Source organism: Chrysemys picta, chromosome 2, assembly GCF_011386835.1.
Source record: "Chrysemys picta bellii isolate R12L10 chromosome 2, ASM1138683v2, whole genome shotgun sequence".
Classification (NCBI taxonomy): Eukaryota; Metazoa; Chordata; order Testudines; family Emydidae; genus Chrysemys; species Chrysemys picta.
The window spans coordinates 180,168,557-180,186,443 of NC_088792.1; the positions used below are offsets into that span (position 1 = coordinate 180,168,557).

General features: G+C 40.0%; 1 protein-coding gene across 5 annotated transcripts in view; it reads left to right on the forward strand.

Moving 5' to 3' along the window:
* LOC101947902 (nuclear pore complex protein Nup153) overlaps positions 1-16,540 on the forward strand; it is a 63,347-nt gene extending 46,807 nt beyond the window's left edge. For 4 of the 5 annotated variants that reach the window (XM_005309963.5, XM_005309965.5, XM_042860518.2 and 1 more), the window contains 8 exons: positions 1,182-1,301; positions 1,697-2,320; positions 6,640-6,834; positions 7,342-8,190; positions 10,368-10,736; positions 13,151-13,441; positions 14,404-14,563; positions 15,165-16,540. In XM_005309963.5, the coding sequence (XP_005310020.2) occupies positions 1,182-1,301; positions 1,697-2,320; positions 6,640-6,834; positions 7,342-8,190; positions 10,368-10,736; positions 13,151-13,441; positions 14,404-14,563; positions 15,165-15,249 (2,693 nt within the window). In that variant the 3' untranslated portion in view covers positions 15,250-16,540. The remainder of the gene's footprint in view (positions 1-1,181; positions 1,302-1,696; positions 2,321-6,639; positions 6,835-7,341; positions 8,191-10,367; positions 10,737-13,150; positions 13,442-14,403; positions 14,564-15,164) is intronic. The other variant, XM_042860517.2, reaches the window with a different exon arrangement.
* The last annotated feature ends 1,347 nt before the right edge of the window (positions 16,541-17,887 follow it).

Consider the following 17,887-nt stretch of genomic DNA (forward strand, 5'->3'; position numbering starts at 1 on the left):
GCCCTAATAGTTTGTTTTCAATGATAGCAAGGAAGAAAGAAAATCTTCTTGGGGGAAAATTGCAACAGTAGATGTTAATACTATAGCATATAACTACAGTAAAATGAAAATCAGAATTTCTATTCTTCAGGAAATTCTGATATTTCTACATTTCTTTTCAGCCTCAAGTGGAACAAAAAGTTAAAATATCAAAAAAAATGCGAAACAAAAAGTTCTGAAAAATTTATTCAGAAGTAGCAAAATGTTTTCACATATCAGCATTTTTGATCAGAACAAAATGCATTGATATTTCCAAATTGAAACCTTTTGTTTCAGTTCAGTTCAATGTTAAGTTGCATCTTTTTCTGGTGCTGCATTGTCTCATTGGATTTGTAGTTTGGGTGCCTCATGCCTTCACTCTCCCTTAGGGACTGGGCTCTCTAGCCATCCTACATCTCCCATGATACATGAATAGTCATGTGACTCCCATGATGCATCATATGGCCCAGTTACAGGAGAGATTGTTTCATCAGCATCATTGGAGAGGGAGCCTAACGCATAGGAAAGAATGGAGGCATGATAAATCCGAACTACAACTCTCATGGAGCAAAGTGGCAGGATAGGAGGATGCAGTTTAATCTTGAACTGTCTTTATAAACCAAATGTTTTGTTCATTTCAACAAACTGAAATATTTTTATTTGGCATGAACCGACCCAAAGTGAAAAATATTTATTTTCCTGTTGGGGAAAATAGAAATTAAAAAAAACAGCAAAATCAATTTTTTTCTATGAAAAATTTCAGTTTTACAGAAACTGCATTTTCTGTGTTTTTTAAAAAAATGTTTTTTTAATGGAAAATTCCCAACCAGCTCTACATCCAACCTTTCATTGTAGGAGTCCGCATTAATTTTATTATGCTTGTCAACTAAGTTGAAAGTGGGAGGTTGTGTAAGTGTTTCATGAAATTAGAAAGTAACCTTGTAATTATACATAAAAAGTTGATTGGACTTGTATAGTTCTTGTAATAATACACACATACAAAGTTTGTCTTGTGTGAACATAAAATTTTAAAAATCAAATCTTGGAAAGTAGGAAGACTTTTTTGAAGAGTTTATATTTTTGGGAGGGATGGAAGAAGGAAATAACCTTTTGATTTGGTTTGAGCATGTTTCTCCATGAAAGTAGTAAACTTTCTGTTCAAGGTACCACTGCTGTAAATAGCACCAGCAATAAGAAGAAAGAAAAGGAAGAGTACGATGGCGCCTTCAAGCCTGCAAAAGTCTTGAAAGAAGGGAGTGTACTGGATCTTCTAAAAAGTCCTGGTGAGATAATGGGTTCAATTTAAAAAGAACTTACCGTAAAACCTGGACTAGTACGCAGTGTTGCAGTTATAGAGAAACTTTAATTAAATAATTCATCTAAGATTAAGTTTTGCGGACAAATTGAAAACAGGCTCAGTGTTGAAATACTGAATGGTAGTCCACTGTGGTCCAGGACTCCAACATTAACTATAGAACAAAAACAAAAAATGGGTGGATGGTGTAAAGCTTTTTTATAGTGGCTTTACCACTTCTGTTTTTATGGTAGTGGAGACCTCCCCCATCCCCATGATTCCTGTATATATCTCCTGTTGTGTGGTAAGATGATTGAAGGCTAAAAAGAGTTCGTCAAAGTAGCTAATGTAAATGTACCTGATTTTATGTTTATATTTTTCTAGACTTTACTTCTCTGAAGACACACAATCCTACAGCCACACAACCTGTTTCAACAAGCACAGAAGTTTATACACGGCCTGCAATAAGTAATTTTTCTGCAGGTTCATTGGGATTTAGAGAGACCTCTAAACAAGGATCATCATATTGGCGCTGTGACACATGTCTCTTACAAAACAAGGCAACAGACAACAAATGCATCACCTGTCAAGCTGCTAAAGTGCCGACAGCAGATCCTGCTAAACAGACTGGAACGTTGACTCTAAGCAGCACTGTTAAATCAACTGCTCCTGCAACAGGAACACTGGGCTTTGGAGACAAATTTAAAACAGCAGCAGGAACATGGGATTGTGATACATGTCTAGTCCAGAATAAACCTGAAGCTACAAAATGTGTGGCCTGTGAGACACCAAAGCCTGGAACAGGAGTAAAGCCTGCTCTAACATTGCCAGTGGTCACAGAAAATACAATAACAGTGACTTCCTCTCCTAGCTGCACTGAAACTACAGTCACTTTGGGGTTTGGAGACAAATTCAAAAAACCAAAGGGTTCTTGGGACTGTACAGTGTGCCTTGTGTCAAATAAGGCAGAAGACAGTAAATGTGTAGCTTGTCAATGTGAGAGACCAGGTATGATTTTTTTTTGTATTTTAGCTCTCCGTGCTTGCAAATTTACTTAAATACTTTTTTAAAAAACCCTGGTCTTTAAAAAGCATTCTATTTAATTTGAAGCTTAAAGTATAGAATACTGAATACTCTGGTTTTAAAATTGAGGATTAAGATTAATATATAAGCTCTTTAACACATCTGTCTCATGACTTGTGTGACTAAATATCTGATTGTTTTCTGGTTACCATTTCTTCCAAGTGTCTGCTTGTGGGCGACTGCTTTGGAACTAGCATCTGCTTCTCCTCATTGCCTGGAATGAGGTAGTTCTGCCCCAAAGGGTTACTCTTCCCTAAGCTGTAGCCCATCTTCCAGCACAAGTTGATAACTTAGTTGAACTTTTTTTGCAAGACAAATGACTCATTATCCTATGGCGCTTGTAGTACTACATTACAGAGAGGAGAAAGAAACCACATTGTCTTGAACAGTGGTTCCAAAAAGTCTTCAAAAACATATTTACAGATGTACCAATGTGTACTCAGAGAATGAAGGTAGGAATGGACTTCTAGTTTATATCCTGGCAGTGTGTCCACATTCCTTTTATGCTTAAGTAGCGATCAGGCCATTAGTAGAATGTCTCTTGACTTCTAGAGGGCAAGGGAGAGCTTCAGCTATATATTCTTCCTTAATATAAGCACATAACTATTTTGCTATGACTGAGAAATAACAAGAATTTGTGCTGTACGTCGGGGACATATCAGTTGGAAAAGACCTAGGTGCATTGGTCAATCACTGGATGACTATGTGGCCATGAAAAAGGCTGATGCAATCCTAGAATGCATCAGGCAAGGTATTTCCAGTAGAGACAGGGAAGTGTTATTACCATTGTACAAGGCACTTGTGAAACCTCATCTGGAATATTGTATGCAATTCATGTTTAAGAAAGATGAATTCAGAATGGAACAAAAGCAGAGCAGGGCTACTAGCATGATCAGAGGAATGGAGAACCTAACTTACAAGAGAAGTCTTAAGGGGCTTGGCTTGTTTAGCCTAACAGAACGAAGCCTGAAGGGAGATGTGATTGCTCTCCATAAATACATCAAAGGGATAAAACACCAGGGAAGGGGAGGAGTTACTTAAGGGCCAATGTTGGCATAAGAACAAATGGATATAAACTGGCCATCAAGTTTATACTTGAAATTAGACAAAGGTTTCTAACCATCAGAGGAATGAAGTTCTTTAACAGCCTTCCAAGGGGAGTAATGGGGGCATAAAACCCAACTTGTTTCAAGACTATCTTTAATGAGTTTATGGAGGTGATAGTACGATGAGGTTTCCTATAATGGCATATGGCGACTACTATTAGCAAATATTTCCAGTAGCCAGAGATGGGACGGTAGGTAGGGCTCTGAGTTACTACAGAGAATTCTTTCCCTGCCTGCGTCTGTTGCATGTTGCCCACCTGTCAGGGTCTGATTGCCATATTTGGGGTCAGGAAGGAACTTTTCCCCAAGACAGATTGGCAGAGACTCTGGGGGTTTTTGCATTCCTCTGCAGTGTGGGGTACAGGTCACTTACTGGTCTGAACTAGAGTAAATGGTGGATTCTCCATAACTTGAAGTCTTTAAATCATGATTTGAGGACTTCAGTAACACAGCCAGGGCCTATTACAGGAGTGGATGGGTGAGGTTCTGTGGCCTGTAATGTGCAGGTCAGACTAAACAATCATGATGGCTCCTTCTGGCCTCTGGGTCTGAGATGCTACCTGCACATACTTTCATTTTTACAACAGTTGAAGAGAACCACTCTTCCTTGCAGAAGCTTTGAGCTCTTTATAAATATGTTTTGACCCTGAATGCATCTGATTTTTGTGTGTAGGGTATTTATATGTATAAAATTGATGTATGTTTTGATTTGTATTTATAATTGTATGTACCTGACTGCCACGTGGCTACTTTCAGTAAAGCTGGGCAGGAACAGAATGAAGGGAGATGCGCTGAAATAAGGCCATCTATCTTTAGGCAAAAAACTAGGAACATCTTCAAGTTGGGGCACCTTTTGCAGGAATAGGCATCCACAGAGAGCAGCTAGCCCACCCTCCTGGCCTAAGTGATGGCCACCAGAAAGGCCACTCCTACAGAGAGCTAGAAAAAGGGAATCACATTAAGGGTTTGGAAGTGGGGTGGGTCTGCAGACTGCTAAGCCAAGACTCCATACTGACTATTGGCTAAGGCTTAATTTGTAGATTTTCTGTGAGCTGTAAAAATCTAGATTCTAGATTGGTGGGAAATGATGGAAAGCCCTTCCTAAAGGACCCCTGATGGACTTTAAGGATGAGTTGTTCTAGTAATATGTCACGTGCTATCGCCTTTTTAAAGACTTCCTGAAAAATTCTGACAACTGTAAAATGAGCTAGAACCTAGCTCTCCAACCACTCTGCACAGTTAGAGTGGAATTTCTTCCAAATATATATTAAATTCCAGAGGTTGTTGCTTTTGTGGACTTTCAGCACCATAGTGAACATCTTGTTACTTCAGGGACTTGCTTGTGTGAGCTGACCCCTTTGATGTTGCTTGTGAGGCTTAGGGGTATTGCTGAGAAGTGTTCTGGAAATAAAAGAAAGATTACAGTGTGATCCCCATGATGCAGAGAACTGCATGGCCTCTAGATCCATCAAGGATGAGAATTAGAGGGGGGGAGAGACGGCAAAGAATATCTGATCATTCTATAAGATAAGTTGTGGGATGACAGTGAATATCTTCCCTATCTTCCACAGTTGAAGTCAAAGGAGGGTGAATTTAAGGAAAAGAGTAGAAGGTGGCCAGGCAGTTCTTCAATCTGGCTGCTTCGAAGACCCAATTCATTGGGATAAATTTGCTGAGATTAAACTGGTGTTCAGGGAACCCTTTATATACCTGCTGGATTTGGATTTGTGCTTCAATCTGAGTATTTGTTATGGAAGTCAGACTGCCTGCTACGGAAGCAGCATCCACTGACGCTCTTCGTTGGGGGATGACAATGGGCCTAGGTTGCAGGGCAGGAAGAAGGAGCCAGCTACAAATGAGAGCATGCCAGTGCTGCAGATAATACGGTGCATTCCATGTCTCTTCAAAGAAGCCTCTGTTGCTGTTGAAGACAGTTGGTTTGGGTAGGGTTACCATACGTCCTCCTTTTCCCGGACATGTCCGGCTTTTCGGCACTCAAACCCCCGTCCGGGGGGAATTGCCAAAAAGCCGAACATGTCCGGGAAAATGGCGGCTCTGCTCCTCCCCTGACTCTTTGGCTCTGTTTAAGAGCCGAGCTGCCCGAGCGCTACCGGCTTCAGGCAGCCCCCGTGCCTCCGGACCCTGCGCCACCGGAGCCCGGGAGGGGAAGTGCCCGGCTGGGGGCGCAGGGTCTGGGGGCTGCCCGGCAAACTGTGAAGCCGGTAGCTCTCGGGCAGCCCTTTCCGCGTGGCTGGGAGTGGGAGGGAGGAGGGGGCGGAGTTAGGGCGGGGAAGGGGCGGGGTTAGGGCGGGGCTGGGGGGGGAATGGGCGGGGCCAGGGCCCGTGGAGGGTCCTCTTTTTTTTATTTATTAGATATGGTAACCCTAGGTTTGGGTGATTGAGCATAGCATTGGGAGTCTGGAGCTCATGAGATCTAGCTCTTTTATCACTGACAGGGGTATGTGGTTTTAGACAAGTCTCTTCTTTCTGCCTTATCACCAGCCTTTCCTCATCTCCTCTAGTCTTTCACAGTTCTGGCGGGAGGGAGTAGCTTTAGCAACCAGCAAAGAGGAAGGAGGAGGAGGGGAGGAGCCACTGCTGCTGCAGGAGTGTTTTATCCTCTGTTCAGGCTTGCAGGGCAGAGGCAAAGGAGGAAGAGATCTGGTTGGAATTTGCTGATGAGTCTGCCTGGTAAATAACTCCTTACGTCATGTCATTTTACAAATTGGGGTAGCATTAATTCCAACTCTGGTAATTACCTTCTGTCCACCTAAATTTCTCCTGCAGTTTCAGTTCGATACAGACTCCTTCATTGTATATCGTAAATAGCTGAGGTATGTTGCTATAGCCTATGAACTGCATTAGCCCTTTAAACCTAGCGTTGGCTGCATTTTAGGGTGCTTCAAGTAATCCCTCTGTGTAGTCTGTATATTACTTTTAAGTTTGTAAAGCTCTTCAAGATTCTTCAGAGATACTAAATTATATTTAAGATAATCTGGAGGTTTTGTTTCCGCCTCCTGTGCTTGATCAGTTTATACATCTTGAAAGTGTAGCTGAAACTTAAGAGCTTCATAAAATGGTCATATTTATTTATTTTATAATTTAAATAGACTTTTAACACTTTCCTTTGTTTTCTAGGGGGTTCAGTGCCTGTGACTAGTAGCAGCACATCCTCTTTCTCCGCTCCTTCTGGAGGATTTCTGGGATTAGACAAATTCAAGAAACCTGAGGGAAGCTGGGACTGTGAAACATGCTTGGTACAAAACAAAGCAGAGGCCACAAAGTGCATAGCTTGTGAGAATGCAAAACCAGGCACCAAGCCCGAGCTCAAAGGTAACGCTTCATGAAGGAAATAATAATTGCACTCTTTCCGTTGTTTTCTATCAGTTGTAGTGGAAGATTTGCCACATTTTTTCCAGTGTGTGTGTGTTATATCGGGGAAAAAAAACAATTCACAAATGACTTGTTAGGGCTCAGCATTGTCTTTGTGTGTATGTATGGGGGGAAAAAAATCTCTTGTTTGGGGGGGAAATATATTCTTGTTCTTAAAGTATTCCATATCACCAAATCTGTTAACTTTTTATATTCACTTCAAACTTCGGTTTAGAGTGAGTTGTAAGTACAGTTCTTTGATCCTAGTTGCGGATACAGCACCACTCATTTGAGAGGGTCTGTATGCTAAAGTAACTGACAATCTACAAACAAAGGGCATTTCTAGTAAGAGTTTTTGATATAATTGGCTCAGGAGAGGATCAGGATCAGAATAACAGTGTTGTTGCAGAGCAGGACTTAAGTGCATGTGTCTGTATTACAAATGTAGTCTATTATTCCTTTCTACAGGTTTTGGTACTGCTGCTGTGTCCTCAGATGCTGCTGCACCGTCATTTAAATTTGGTATTCAGTCATCATCCTCGGAGTCATCTCAGACATTAGGAAGCACAGAAAGTTTTAAATTTGGAGAACAAGGGGGTTTGAAGTTTGGTATTACATCAGAGTCGGGATCTGTAACAAACAACATGACTGGGGGCTTCAATTTCTCTAAAACTTCAGGGGACTTCAAATTTGGAGTCTCTTCCTCAGACTCTAAATCAGAGGAGAGTAAAAAAGACAGTAAGAATAACAATTTTAACTTTGGACTTCCCTCTGGTACAAGCAATCCATCTACTTCAGCATTTCAGTTTGGGACATCCAATCTTGGACAGCAGGAAAAGAAAGAGGAACCTGTTTTAGGGGGTTTCAGTTTTGGCACAAGTTCTACTGCCCCCATAGCTACATTAGAGAATAAAACAGGAGTGAGTGGATTCAGTTTTGGAACGGTGGCAGAAAAGGAAGTTGCAGCAACTCCTTTTTTATTTAAACAGTCAGAGGAGAAAAAAGATGAAACTCCTTCAGCCAAGGGAGGCTTCACTTTTGGCAGCATGGAGCCTGCATCTGCCTCACAGTTTGTCTTGGGAAGGACAGAGGAGAAACAGGACTCTGTTACCTCTGCTACTTCATTAGTGTTCAGGAAGACGGTTGACAATGAGGAGCCAAAGGCGCAACCCGTCTTTTCATTTGGGAAGTCTGAGCAGACCAAAGAAGAGAGCACAGCAAAACCCCCATTCAGTTTCAACTTAACAAAACCAGGAGAGAAGGAAACTGAGCAAACAAAGCCAGCTTTTACATTTGGGGCACAAACCAATACTGCAGGTAAAGAATTTCTTGCCTTAAACTTTAGTTGTCTGGTCAAGTCCATGAAGTAACAAAATCAAGTCACTGCCAAGAAAACAAATATATTTGAGTGATTTCTTCATGTGTTAGGTCTGTAGAAAAGCTTTTATCTACTACATGAAGATGAATTTACAATTTTGGGACTTAGAGGATAACAGAATTGTTACAATTTCTCTATGGACTTCAGTGGAGTTGAACACCACAGATTGAAACGTTGACAAAATATTTACTGCATATAAGAACCATTTTCTAGTAGGCCTTGCCTAAATACGAAAGTTGTACCTCTCGCTTTCCATACTAGCAGTACAGTGTGGGCGCAGTTATCCCAGTGTAAAGGTGCCTTATACCTGTGCAGCTTATTCCAGTATGGGATGGGGACTATGCTATACTGCTATAACTGTGCCCACATGAGAAGTTATACCAGTATAACTATATCCATAAAAAAAGATAAATCACAGCCCTAACTGAAATAGTTATACTGGTACAAAATCTGGTACTAGTATATTGTCCCGCATTAGCCCATATATTGGTAATATCTCCACCTTTGCAGGTGAAAATGAGCTTTTTAGTGATGTCGCTGCATAGAGGGCTTTCTGGCTGTTAAGTTCCAGTGGTGCCCAACTACCTGTCAGGTTTTAAAACCGACTTTTTTTCTCTAGAGGATTAGCAAAGAGTTTTGTCAGTAACTCTGACTAAAAATAGTGTTTTAATTAGTCTCTTCATAGTGTTATGTTGTTCGAAATCATAAAACTGCATGATGATGTTGCTAGATAAACAAGAGAATGAAGGCCCAGAGTTCTGAGATGAAATACCATGACACACACTTATTTACAGTGCTATTTTAATCCCAGAGTCAGTGTCATCAAGGAGACTTGTTAGTTCTAACTGAAGAGATTTGTGACAGTCCTTTATGGCGAAAGGGGAACCTAATTCCTCAAAGTGGCCCCATCTCCATCCCCAAAGAAAGGGGGAGATGAAACAGAGGCCTAAGTAATAGAAAAATGGAGACTGAGAAATGAAAACAAGATGTCAGACAATTAAGACTGAGAAATGGACACAGCAACAGACTTAGAGAAAGCTTAAAGCAGGGGCTCTCCAACAGGGGTTTGGGACCCCTCAAGGGGTCATGAGGTTATTACATGGGGGGTTGCGAGCTGTCAGCCTCCACCCCAAACCCCGCTTTGCCTCTGGCATTTATAATGGTGTTAAATGTATTACAAAAGTATTTTTAATTTATATGGGGGGGTCGCACTCAGAGGCTTGCTGTGTGAAAGGGGTCACCAGTACAAAAGTTTGAGAACCACTGGCTTAAAGCTTTGCCTTCCAAAATGTGAGTAAACTTAGTTTAATGTCTTAAAACAAAATGGTTGATGAAGAAATCAGACTGAGGAGAGTTAGTCTTCTTTGCTTTTGTAGGAAATCTTGAAGGTACTTAAATATGCATATTTTATATATGCACTTTTACCAGACAATTTTAAATGATTTTCCAGATAGAACAGGGGTTAATTAGTAAACTTTAACCCCCATTAGGGATAAACAGGGCAACCTTGAATTTGTGAAATTGCAACTAGGGCCTGACCTTGCAGCCTTTACACAGGCAAAGTACTCACTTTAATTGTTGAGTTTTGCCTGACTTAGGGAAGCAGGATCAGGTCCTTAGATTCACAGTGGGCTGGAGAAGAAATATCTCTAAATCAGTCTGTCCCTTCTCCCCCCGAAGTAGGATCCATTTAGCACAGCCATGAAACTATTTGTTCTAATGTCTCTTGGAATAATTTACTACCAAGCATTTCCACTACTGATGGCACAAAAACAAAAAAACAAACCTGAAGTACTTGTACATATGTAATGCTAGTTCATATTTCCTTAGCGAACACCCCTACTGTTGCCAGCCACAAGTAGAGCCAAGACAGGAGTGCCTTTCCTCTGCTTTGTAGTCTTCTTAACCCCCTCCCCCCGGATTGTGTTTTTCCTGGGAAAGAGACCAGTTTATGCATTTCACCTTGGTTTTACATGGGTGAGATAGAAGCTCTGATACTTAGGTGTCATCCAGTGTTGTCGTTGGCATACAGTGCTTGAAACAAAACGTATGTTGTGCCTTCAGAGCCTTATTTGCCATTTCTAAAGTAGTTTATGATTGCTTTCCTTCTTTTCAGATCCAGGGGCAGCAAAGCCAGCCTTTGGTTTCTTGAGCTCTGGTTCCTCCAGCACAGCCATACCAAGCACTTCTGCTAACAGTAGTAGTGTGTTTGGCAGCTCCTCCTCTGCCTCAAATCCTCCACCAGTTGCCGCTGCCTTTTTGTTTGGACAGGCCAGCAACACTGTGAGCAGTTCTGCATTTGGCAATGCCTCCGAATCCAATGCCCCTCAGTCATTTGGGTTCTCTCAAGAAAACAAACCAGCAACCACATCCTCCAGCACAGGTGCAGCTGTTGGTTCATTTCTCTTTGGTTCAGGAACAGGCAGTAACAATACTGCAACCCCTGGTTTCAACTTTGGGGCCACAACCACATCAAGTTCTACAGGTATATATACAATTTAGTGCTGGGAATTTCACTGTTGTGGGTAGATGTAGGACCAACACAATTTTATTTCCATCAGCATTTTACTGTGGAGAATACATGGGCTGTGTACAGGGCTATTCATTATTTTTGTATGACAAAGGAGTCAAACAGTCATTAGTGGGGCTATCTTATTATGAAAAAAAATGCCTAGCTCTTAGTACTTTTCATCAGCATATCTCAAGGACTTTGTCACAGAAATTTTTAGGAAAAGTCATAAGGCATTCCTGGTGGAAAAAGGCATAAGTATTAGAAACAGTTTAAGAGCAAAGTGTCACAGGCATTGTTTATACACCACATAACCTCCCTATTTGGTTTCCAGTTCATATAACTAGAGTTCCGCTTCTACTATAGAAACCGTAGAGAAATTTGATTGAAGTTATGGAATATTGCTGTACCAGAACCATTTTTTGAAATTCCAGCTTCCGTTCCCAATTTTTTAAAATGTGAAGAGAGATTTTTTTTTTCTTTTTTCAAAAAACCCTCTTGGAAAAGTTAAAGCTCTCACTAAATGTTGGCTGGTCTGGGTCCATTTGTTGCCACAATATTGTTGCTGTCATCGTTCTGTTGCTGAGCCCTTGGTTCTCAATTCGCCTCCTCTGCAGCTCAGATCAACTTGACAGCACTCAGGTTTCTCAGTGAAAATGGTTCATTTTTTATCTTCCCACTCAATCTTCCACATATGAAAATCCTCAAATGTCATTAGTATTTTTAAGCACAGAATTCTTGACTTCTTTACCTTAATGCAGCCTTCTTCATTAATGCCGTGTTTAAGCACAACACTCATGTGTTTGCTGCTGCTACTATGACAAGTTCATTTAAGATCAGATTTGTTTCTTCCAAGTTAATGGGTTAAGAACAGTGATCCCGTTTATCTGCTACTGATTCAGACAACTTAAACTCAGAGATACAGTGCAAGGCTCAAACCACCCAGTGATTTAAGTAAAATTTATTTTGTTATTCTTTCTATTAAGAAGCAGAATTTAAATTTGGTTGTCTCCAACGCTCATAACCCCGGAAGTTATGTTCAGGAACTCTTTGTGCCAGAAGCAACAGTTCAGAGTTTGGATCTGGAATTGCCATATGAAGAATTCCACATTTTTTAAGAACAAATAATATCCTAACTCTGAATTACAGCTTCTTTGCCAGCACACCAGCGTGTCACTTTGAATAAATTGCACTGAATCTGAGACAAAAATGACATATGAATTTACTATTATTTCTCATGCAGAAATCCAAAATTGTATGTGCAGTTAAACAAATCTGTTTTCCTTCATTCCAAGTTATAGTGCAGTAGACCATGCTCTTTTTCTCAGTTGTGTAAGTGCTGCCTGAAATATCGTTAGACGAAATGAAAAGTCATTGAAATAGTGATACTTTCTACTTGGCAGATGTGTTTCCTGTGCGTTCAGTTATTACTGGATGTCAGTTATATGTTTCTCTACTGCATTTTATTTCTGTTAGCACAGCGGAGCAAAGGCAGCTAGGAGAGTGAGCTAGGTAGGGTTCTATTTCTCCTATGTATCATCAGTAGAATTGTTTTACTGAATTCTAATTATTGTGAAATTATGCACAATTTGAAGAAAGTGAGATTGTCATTGGTGGCCTAATTTGGCCGGCAGGACTTACATTACTGGTGAGTCAGCTGTGACTGCAGCAGAAGGAACCCAGTTTAACTCAGATCTCAGGTTGAGTTTGTGGGCTCACAGTTATTGGAAAAACCCCAAATCTTATTGAGCACATTTGACATGGAATCATTAAGACAATAAACATGGGCACCCTCACCCCTCCACTTCTAGACAGGAGTAGAACCACACTTTAAATGTCTGACAGAAAAGTTACTAAAACTGAATAAATGTAAATAAAAGTTTGCAAACTGCCCTCTTTGTTATTGGCTTGATGTGACACAAATAACTTTTAACAACTATATGAATAAAAATTCACCATTAGTGTGTACCTGCTATTAGATCAGATAATTGTGGTGTTTGTGTTGAACAATTTACTTTATATAGTGACCATTTCATGTTAAGTATGAAATGCAATTTACAGGTATTTAGGCCGGGAGTAAAATTCTCTTTTTAAAAAACTGACAGTAACTCTTTATGCAGAGTAAATGTGCTGTTTTCCATATTAATTTTCATGTTTAATATAATGGTACCAATTGCACTTTTTTCTGTGCTTGAATTGCTACTTTCTGTTTTATGTACTCCAGTTGTTGTAGGGATTATTTCAGCCACTTCAGATTTCTTTTGTAGCATTTGGTTGTTAATCCTGAAAGACGATGCTTTAAAAATGAAAGCCGCCTTGAGTTAGTTTTGTCCTTGCGAAAAAACTGAACGCAATACTTAAGTTTCTGGTCTGCTTCCTTGCTTTTCTAGGTTCTTCCTCTTCATTTGTGTTTGGCTCTGGGTCTTCAGCCCCTGCTGTCGGTCCCAGCCAGCCACCAGCATTTGGTGCCAGCCAGACACCAACATTTGGTCAAAGTCAAGGTGCCAGCCAGCCAAATGCTCCAACTTTTGGATCATTATCATCAACTTCATTATTTTCAGCTGGCTCTCAGCCTGCACCTCCAGCCTTCGGGTCTGTGTCAAGCAGTAGTCAGCCTCCTGTGTTTGGACAGCAAGCAAGCCAACAGCCTGGTTTTGGCTCCGGTACAACACCTAATTCCGGTGAGTGGAAGCCCTTCATGTCTGACATCTATTTTGGTCCCAAGATGTAGATTGTTTCTAGGATGAATTCTCCTTAAATGTTCAATGAGTAATAAGGCTACGTGGGATTTCTTGCCAGCTTTTGGTAAAACGCTACAACTTTTAAGGAATAAATTAAAAAATAAAACAATCTCCTCTCTCAAACATAGTGCATATTAAACACTTTATTACAGATAAGAAATAGAATCTGATTACTCTAACTTGTAATGTCCATTAACAGAATTATTCAGTAATTTGCCTCGTTCCTAGAGGCCAGATGTTAGCCCCCACCTTCATCAGAAACTTCCCCACAAAATTTATTAGGGTGAAATTAAGGTTGCAAGCACATCAGTGGTTTGTGTGTTTATTCTCTTTCAAGAATGTTAGTGTTAAAATTGACAAATCTTAGAAAAATACAGTATGAAATATATGAAATTCACACCATGAGGTTGAAGGCAATGTGACTTGAATATAGTCTAAGCCTGGACAAGGCCCTGCACTCGTGAGGATCCTCTTCTGTCACCGTAGTTTATTATTTATGATTGTTTTGATGATGGTAGCGTAAGTAGTATTTTCTCAGAATAGAATGCATATTTGTTACTAAAGGGGAACATTTCCCAGCTTCCTTGTCTTTGTGTGTGCTGCACATATTAAAAGCTGCTGCATTCACAGGGCCATCACCTTTTATCTGAATCAGCAATGCTGAAGTAGCTGTTGGCTTAAAAGTCCGTCCTCCATGAAGTTGCCCAACTTAAATGAGTTAATATTTTTAGTGTAGATTTTAGGTTAGTTACAGCAATAGCTACTCTGGTATCACTGCTTTAGGGAAGCCTGTAGTCTTGTTGTGACACAAATTTATATGGTAGAATGGCAAAGGGGAAGAAATGTGATTTTTGTGTGTGTGCGCATTGGAGGTTTTAAACGTAGACTTTGTCTTTTTTTAGGTGCTGTATTCCAGTTCGGACGTAGTGATAATTTCAGCTTCACAAGTAATAGCCCAGGAGTGTTTACTTTTGGTGGAAATCCTGGTGCACCAGCGCCACCAACCCAGCCTTCTGGCTCTTCAGGATTTCCATTTAACCCGACTCCAGCATTTGCAATGGGGTAAGAATATCTTTAAGTGACTAAAAGGGTGGTGGGGGGAGGGAGGAATAAGGATCCTAATTCATAGTGTTGAGTATGTGCAGCTTCTAACTCCCAAATCAGTCTTCATTTATATGATTACTGTAGGTGTTCACATGAACATCTATGAACAATGACCTCCATATAAATTCTTAGAATTATGTTAAAAGTGACCGACTAATGGTTTTGGTGCCAAATCTGACATCATCTTAAGGGGGCCTGATTTTCAGATGTTGAGCATCCGTCCTCTGAAGATCAGGTTCTTTTTAAAGTGTCTGAAGTGAGGCACAGAATCACTTTTATGCATGAAAATTAGGCCATCTTTCATGTTTGCAGACTTTGCATCTACTTTAAAGCCAGCTACTTATTCATCTTGTTCTGTACTGTAATACAGCAAACGTGGCTGCTTATTTTGTTTCTGGAATCCTTCTCTTGCTTTGGATTTTATGACTTGTGGGCCTGACTAATTGCTGTCAGAATACATACTATTGCAGATAGTTATTTTAAATTATTACAGAAAAATCCTAAGATTTGCAGTGGCAGCATGCTAGACTTTTGACTACTTCTGAATTCTTTTTGACAGGTCTAACGGGAAAAATATTTTCTCTGCTTCTGGATCTTCAGTTTCTGGGCGGAAGATAAAGACTGCAGTTAGACGTAGAAAATAATTGTCAGTGGTGGTTAGACAGCAACTTTCACAACAGCTGGTGCCCTGCACTTATTGGATTGTACCTCACGCTGGGTTTAGCTGAAGTCAGATCTGCCTAAAGAAATTCAAAACTCTGCTGTCTTTTTTCCCCATTTAGTTTTTTTGGTAAGAAGTAGAGTTGGCAACAGGAAGGTTCTCATGCAAAACTATTTTAGAATCCAGCAATTTCTTTATTCAGACTTGGCATGGTCTGGCTATAGACATGAATATAGCCCGTACAGCAAATAGCTTTGTATAATACCTCTTCATCTGCACCACTATGTGCGCTCATTTGCGTTTACTGACGCCTCAAAATTGTAATTATATCAGTGAAGGGATTCTGTATAGAGTAGAGAATGTTGATAATGAATGATTTCTATGCTGAGTTTGTGCTGGTGTATGTGTGAAGTGAGTGAGTTGGGTGTATTGTGCACTAAAATTTTCTGATAGAGGAAGACTGATTAAAGGATGGTCCCTGCTAAGGACTTGTTAGATCTGTAGTTCTCCATTTAATAATTATATGCTATTTCTATATTTTCATTCTTACGGCTCTTTATCACCTGTCTCGCCTTTTTGTTATTTTATTATGAAAAAGTGTAAATACATTTTTGTTTCTCTTTTTTGGCATAACAAATCTGTGAACTTGAAATTTTAATTTTGTGTTATGGCAATTTTTGTTTAGTATTGTCTCAGATTTTATTATGTAAATCCCATTATTCAAAGTTGCCTAAATCCATTTGGAAAATCTTTAAATAAAATTGGGAATTCTTAAAGTGAGTTTATTGGCTTTTCTGATCCATTTTTGTTTGGACCAAAAACCAGTATTGTACAAAGTATTAAGTATATATTTTTATATTTACAGAAATGGACTGTGGTGACTTTGGATAATAAGGAAAAGTTTAATATTAAAGCCATGTTTATTACAGTATAATTAACATGTTAAACCATGGGATAAATGCCATCAATAAAAATTATGAAATATTGTTTGTTGTAGTTTTAACTCACAATGAAGCCTATCTGTAAGATTAAGCATTGTGTCCATCAGAATAGAGCTCATACCTCCCTGCAACATTTCTGCTTTCAACAGAAATACAGAGATTGGTATAAATGTGTGCTCTGTGATTTAATGGATCCTCTAAACAAGGGGATGTCCAAACTTCTCAACCCAGAGGGGCTGTAACTGGCTACTTACCTAGAGCCTGAGGGCTGCACCTAACTTGCATATACATTTACATACTTTTAAAAATCAAAATAAATGCACCTAACCATAATATTTGCTTGTACTCGTATTTTACTTGATTTAATTAAAAGTGCTGCTGCTTGGAGTTCAACAGCACTGAAAACCAACAAAAGAGCTGTAGCACATGGGACTGAGGCCTAGTGTGTATCAAACTGCAAAGCACTTGCGGGTGACCTGGCTGATTGGTTACGTAAGGCTGGCTCCTTGTCATTGTTCCCAGCTGGAAAATATTTTCCTAGTATTCCATGTAAGCATGTGTAACTGTCATGGGGCTCTTAAGTGATTGCAAGTAGAAGGGATGGTGATCTGTGAGACTCTAGTGAAGATGTTCGAAAGCCTCTAAACATAGAATAATTTTATGGAAATTCTAAAATCCCTACCACCAGGTCATCTGTTTCGGTGGCTTCCACTGTATTGATTAAAACTTCTGAGGCAGCAGTAAGTGTTCTAGCAGTACCTGCAGTGAGCTGGTGTAAGACAAGCTGATCTCAGAGCTCACTGGGGAATGGTCAGACACCCACCTCTGCTGCCAAGATTGTTCACCCCATGGAGTGCTAATTGTTTATGGTCCAGAAACAGACTGGTGGGACAAACACCAGTGGTTGCATTACATAGTTCCAGGAATGCCTCCTTACTTATGTGTACCTTGACAAGAGCATCCATTTCCCTGAGGAAACAAGCTTCCTCAGATTGTTACTGGTCTGTTGGGATGAGGGTGGTTTAGAGGTTGCATGGTATGCAGCAGCATCTGCCACACATCCATTTAGAAGTTTATCCAACTGGACGTTCAGAAACATGAATTTGCTAGAACCCAGGTATCCATTCTACTGTGTTCATAATCTAAGTTATGTTACATGGGCAGAGGAGCTACATGTGGTTAACACTTCAAACTTCTCTGGTGTAGACAAATCCAAAGCCTACTCCAAGGACGACTCCTCACTTAACTTTCTTCAAAGCATGGACCATTTTACATAATGTTCTAGCCTATTAGAATTACTAAAGCACAAGCTAGTACTAAAAATGTTAAAAATTAGGTGTTTTGATAGCTAAGATATGTGGCCTTAATCACTTATCAAATTATATTTTTAAAACGGAAAACAGCTTTGTCATTAAATGTGCTAGTCATCTCTGAAAACAGGGAACTTAGTTATACTCTTAGCTGCTTCATTTCAGAAGTTTGACTGCTGGAACCTCAAGTTTCTCTTCACTTCCAAAATGGGTGGTGGTGGTGGGGGGTTTGACAGAGACATCTATCTTATCTTGCTGTAAAAGCGTAGTGGGGACAAGCTGTAAGTCTGTAGTAGTCTCACCTAGCTCCATTGCTCTAAGCAACATCAGAAGACTTAATAAAAATTATGCTGGTCTGTTTCCAGTAGGG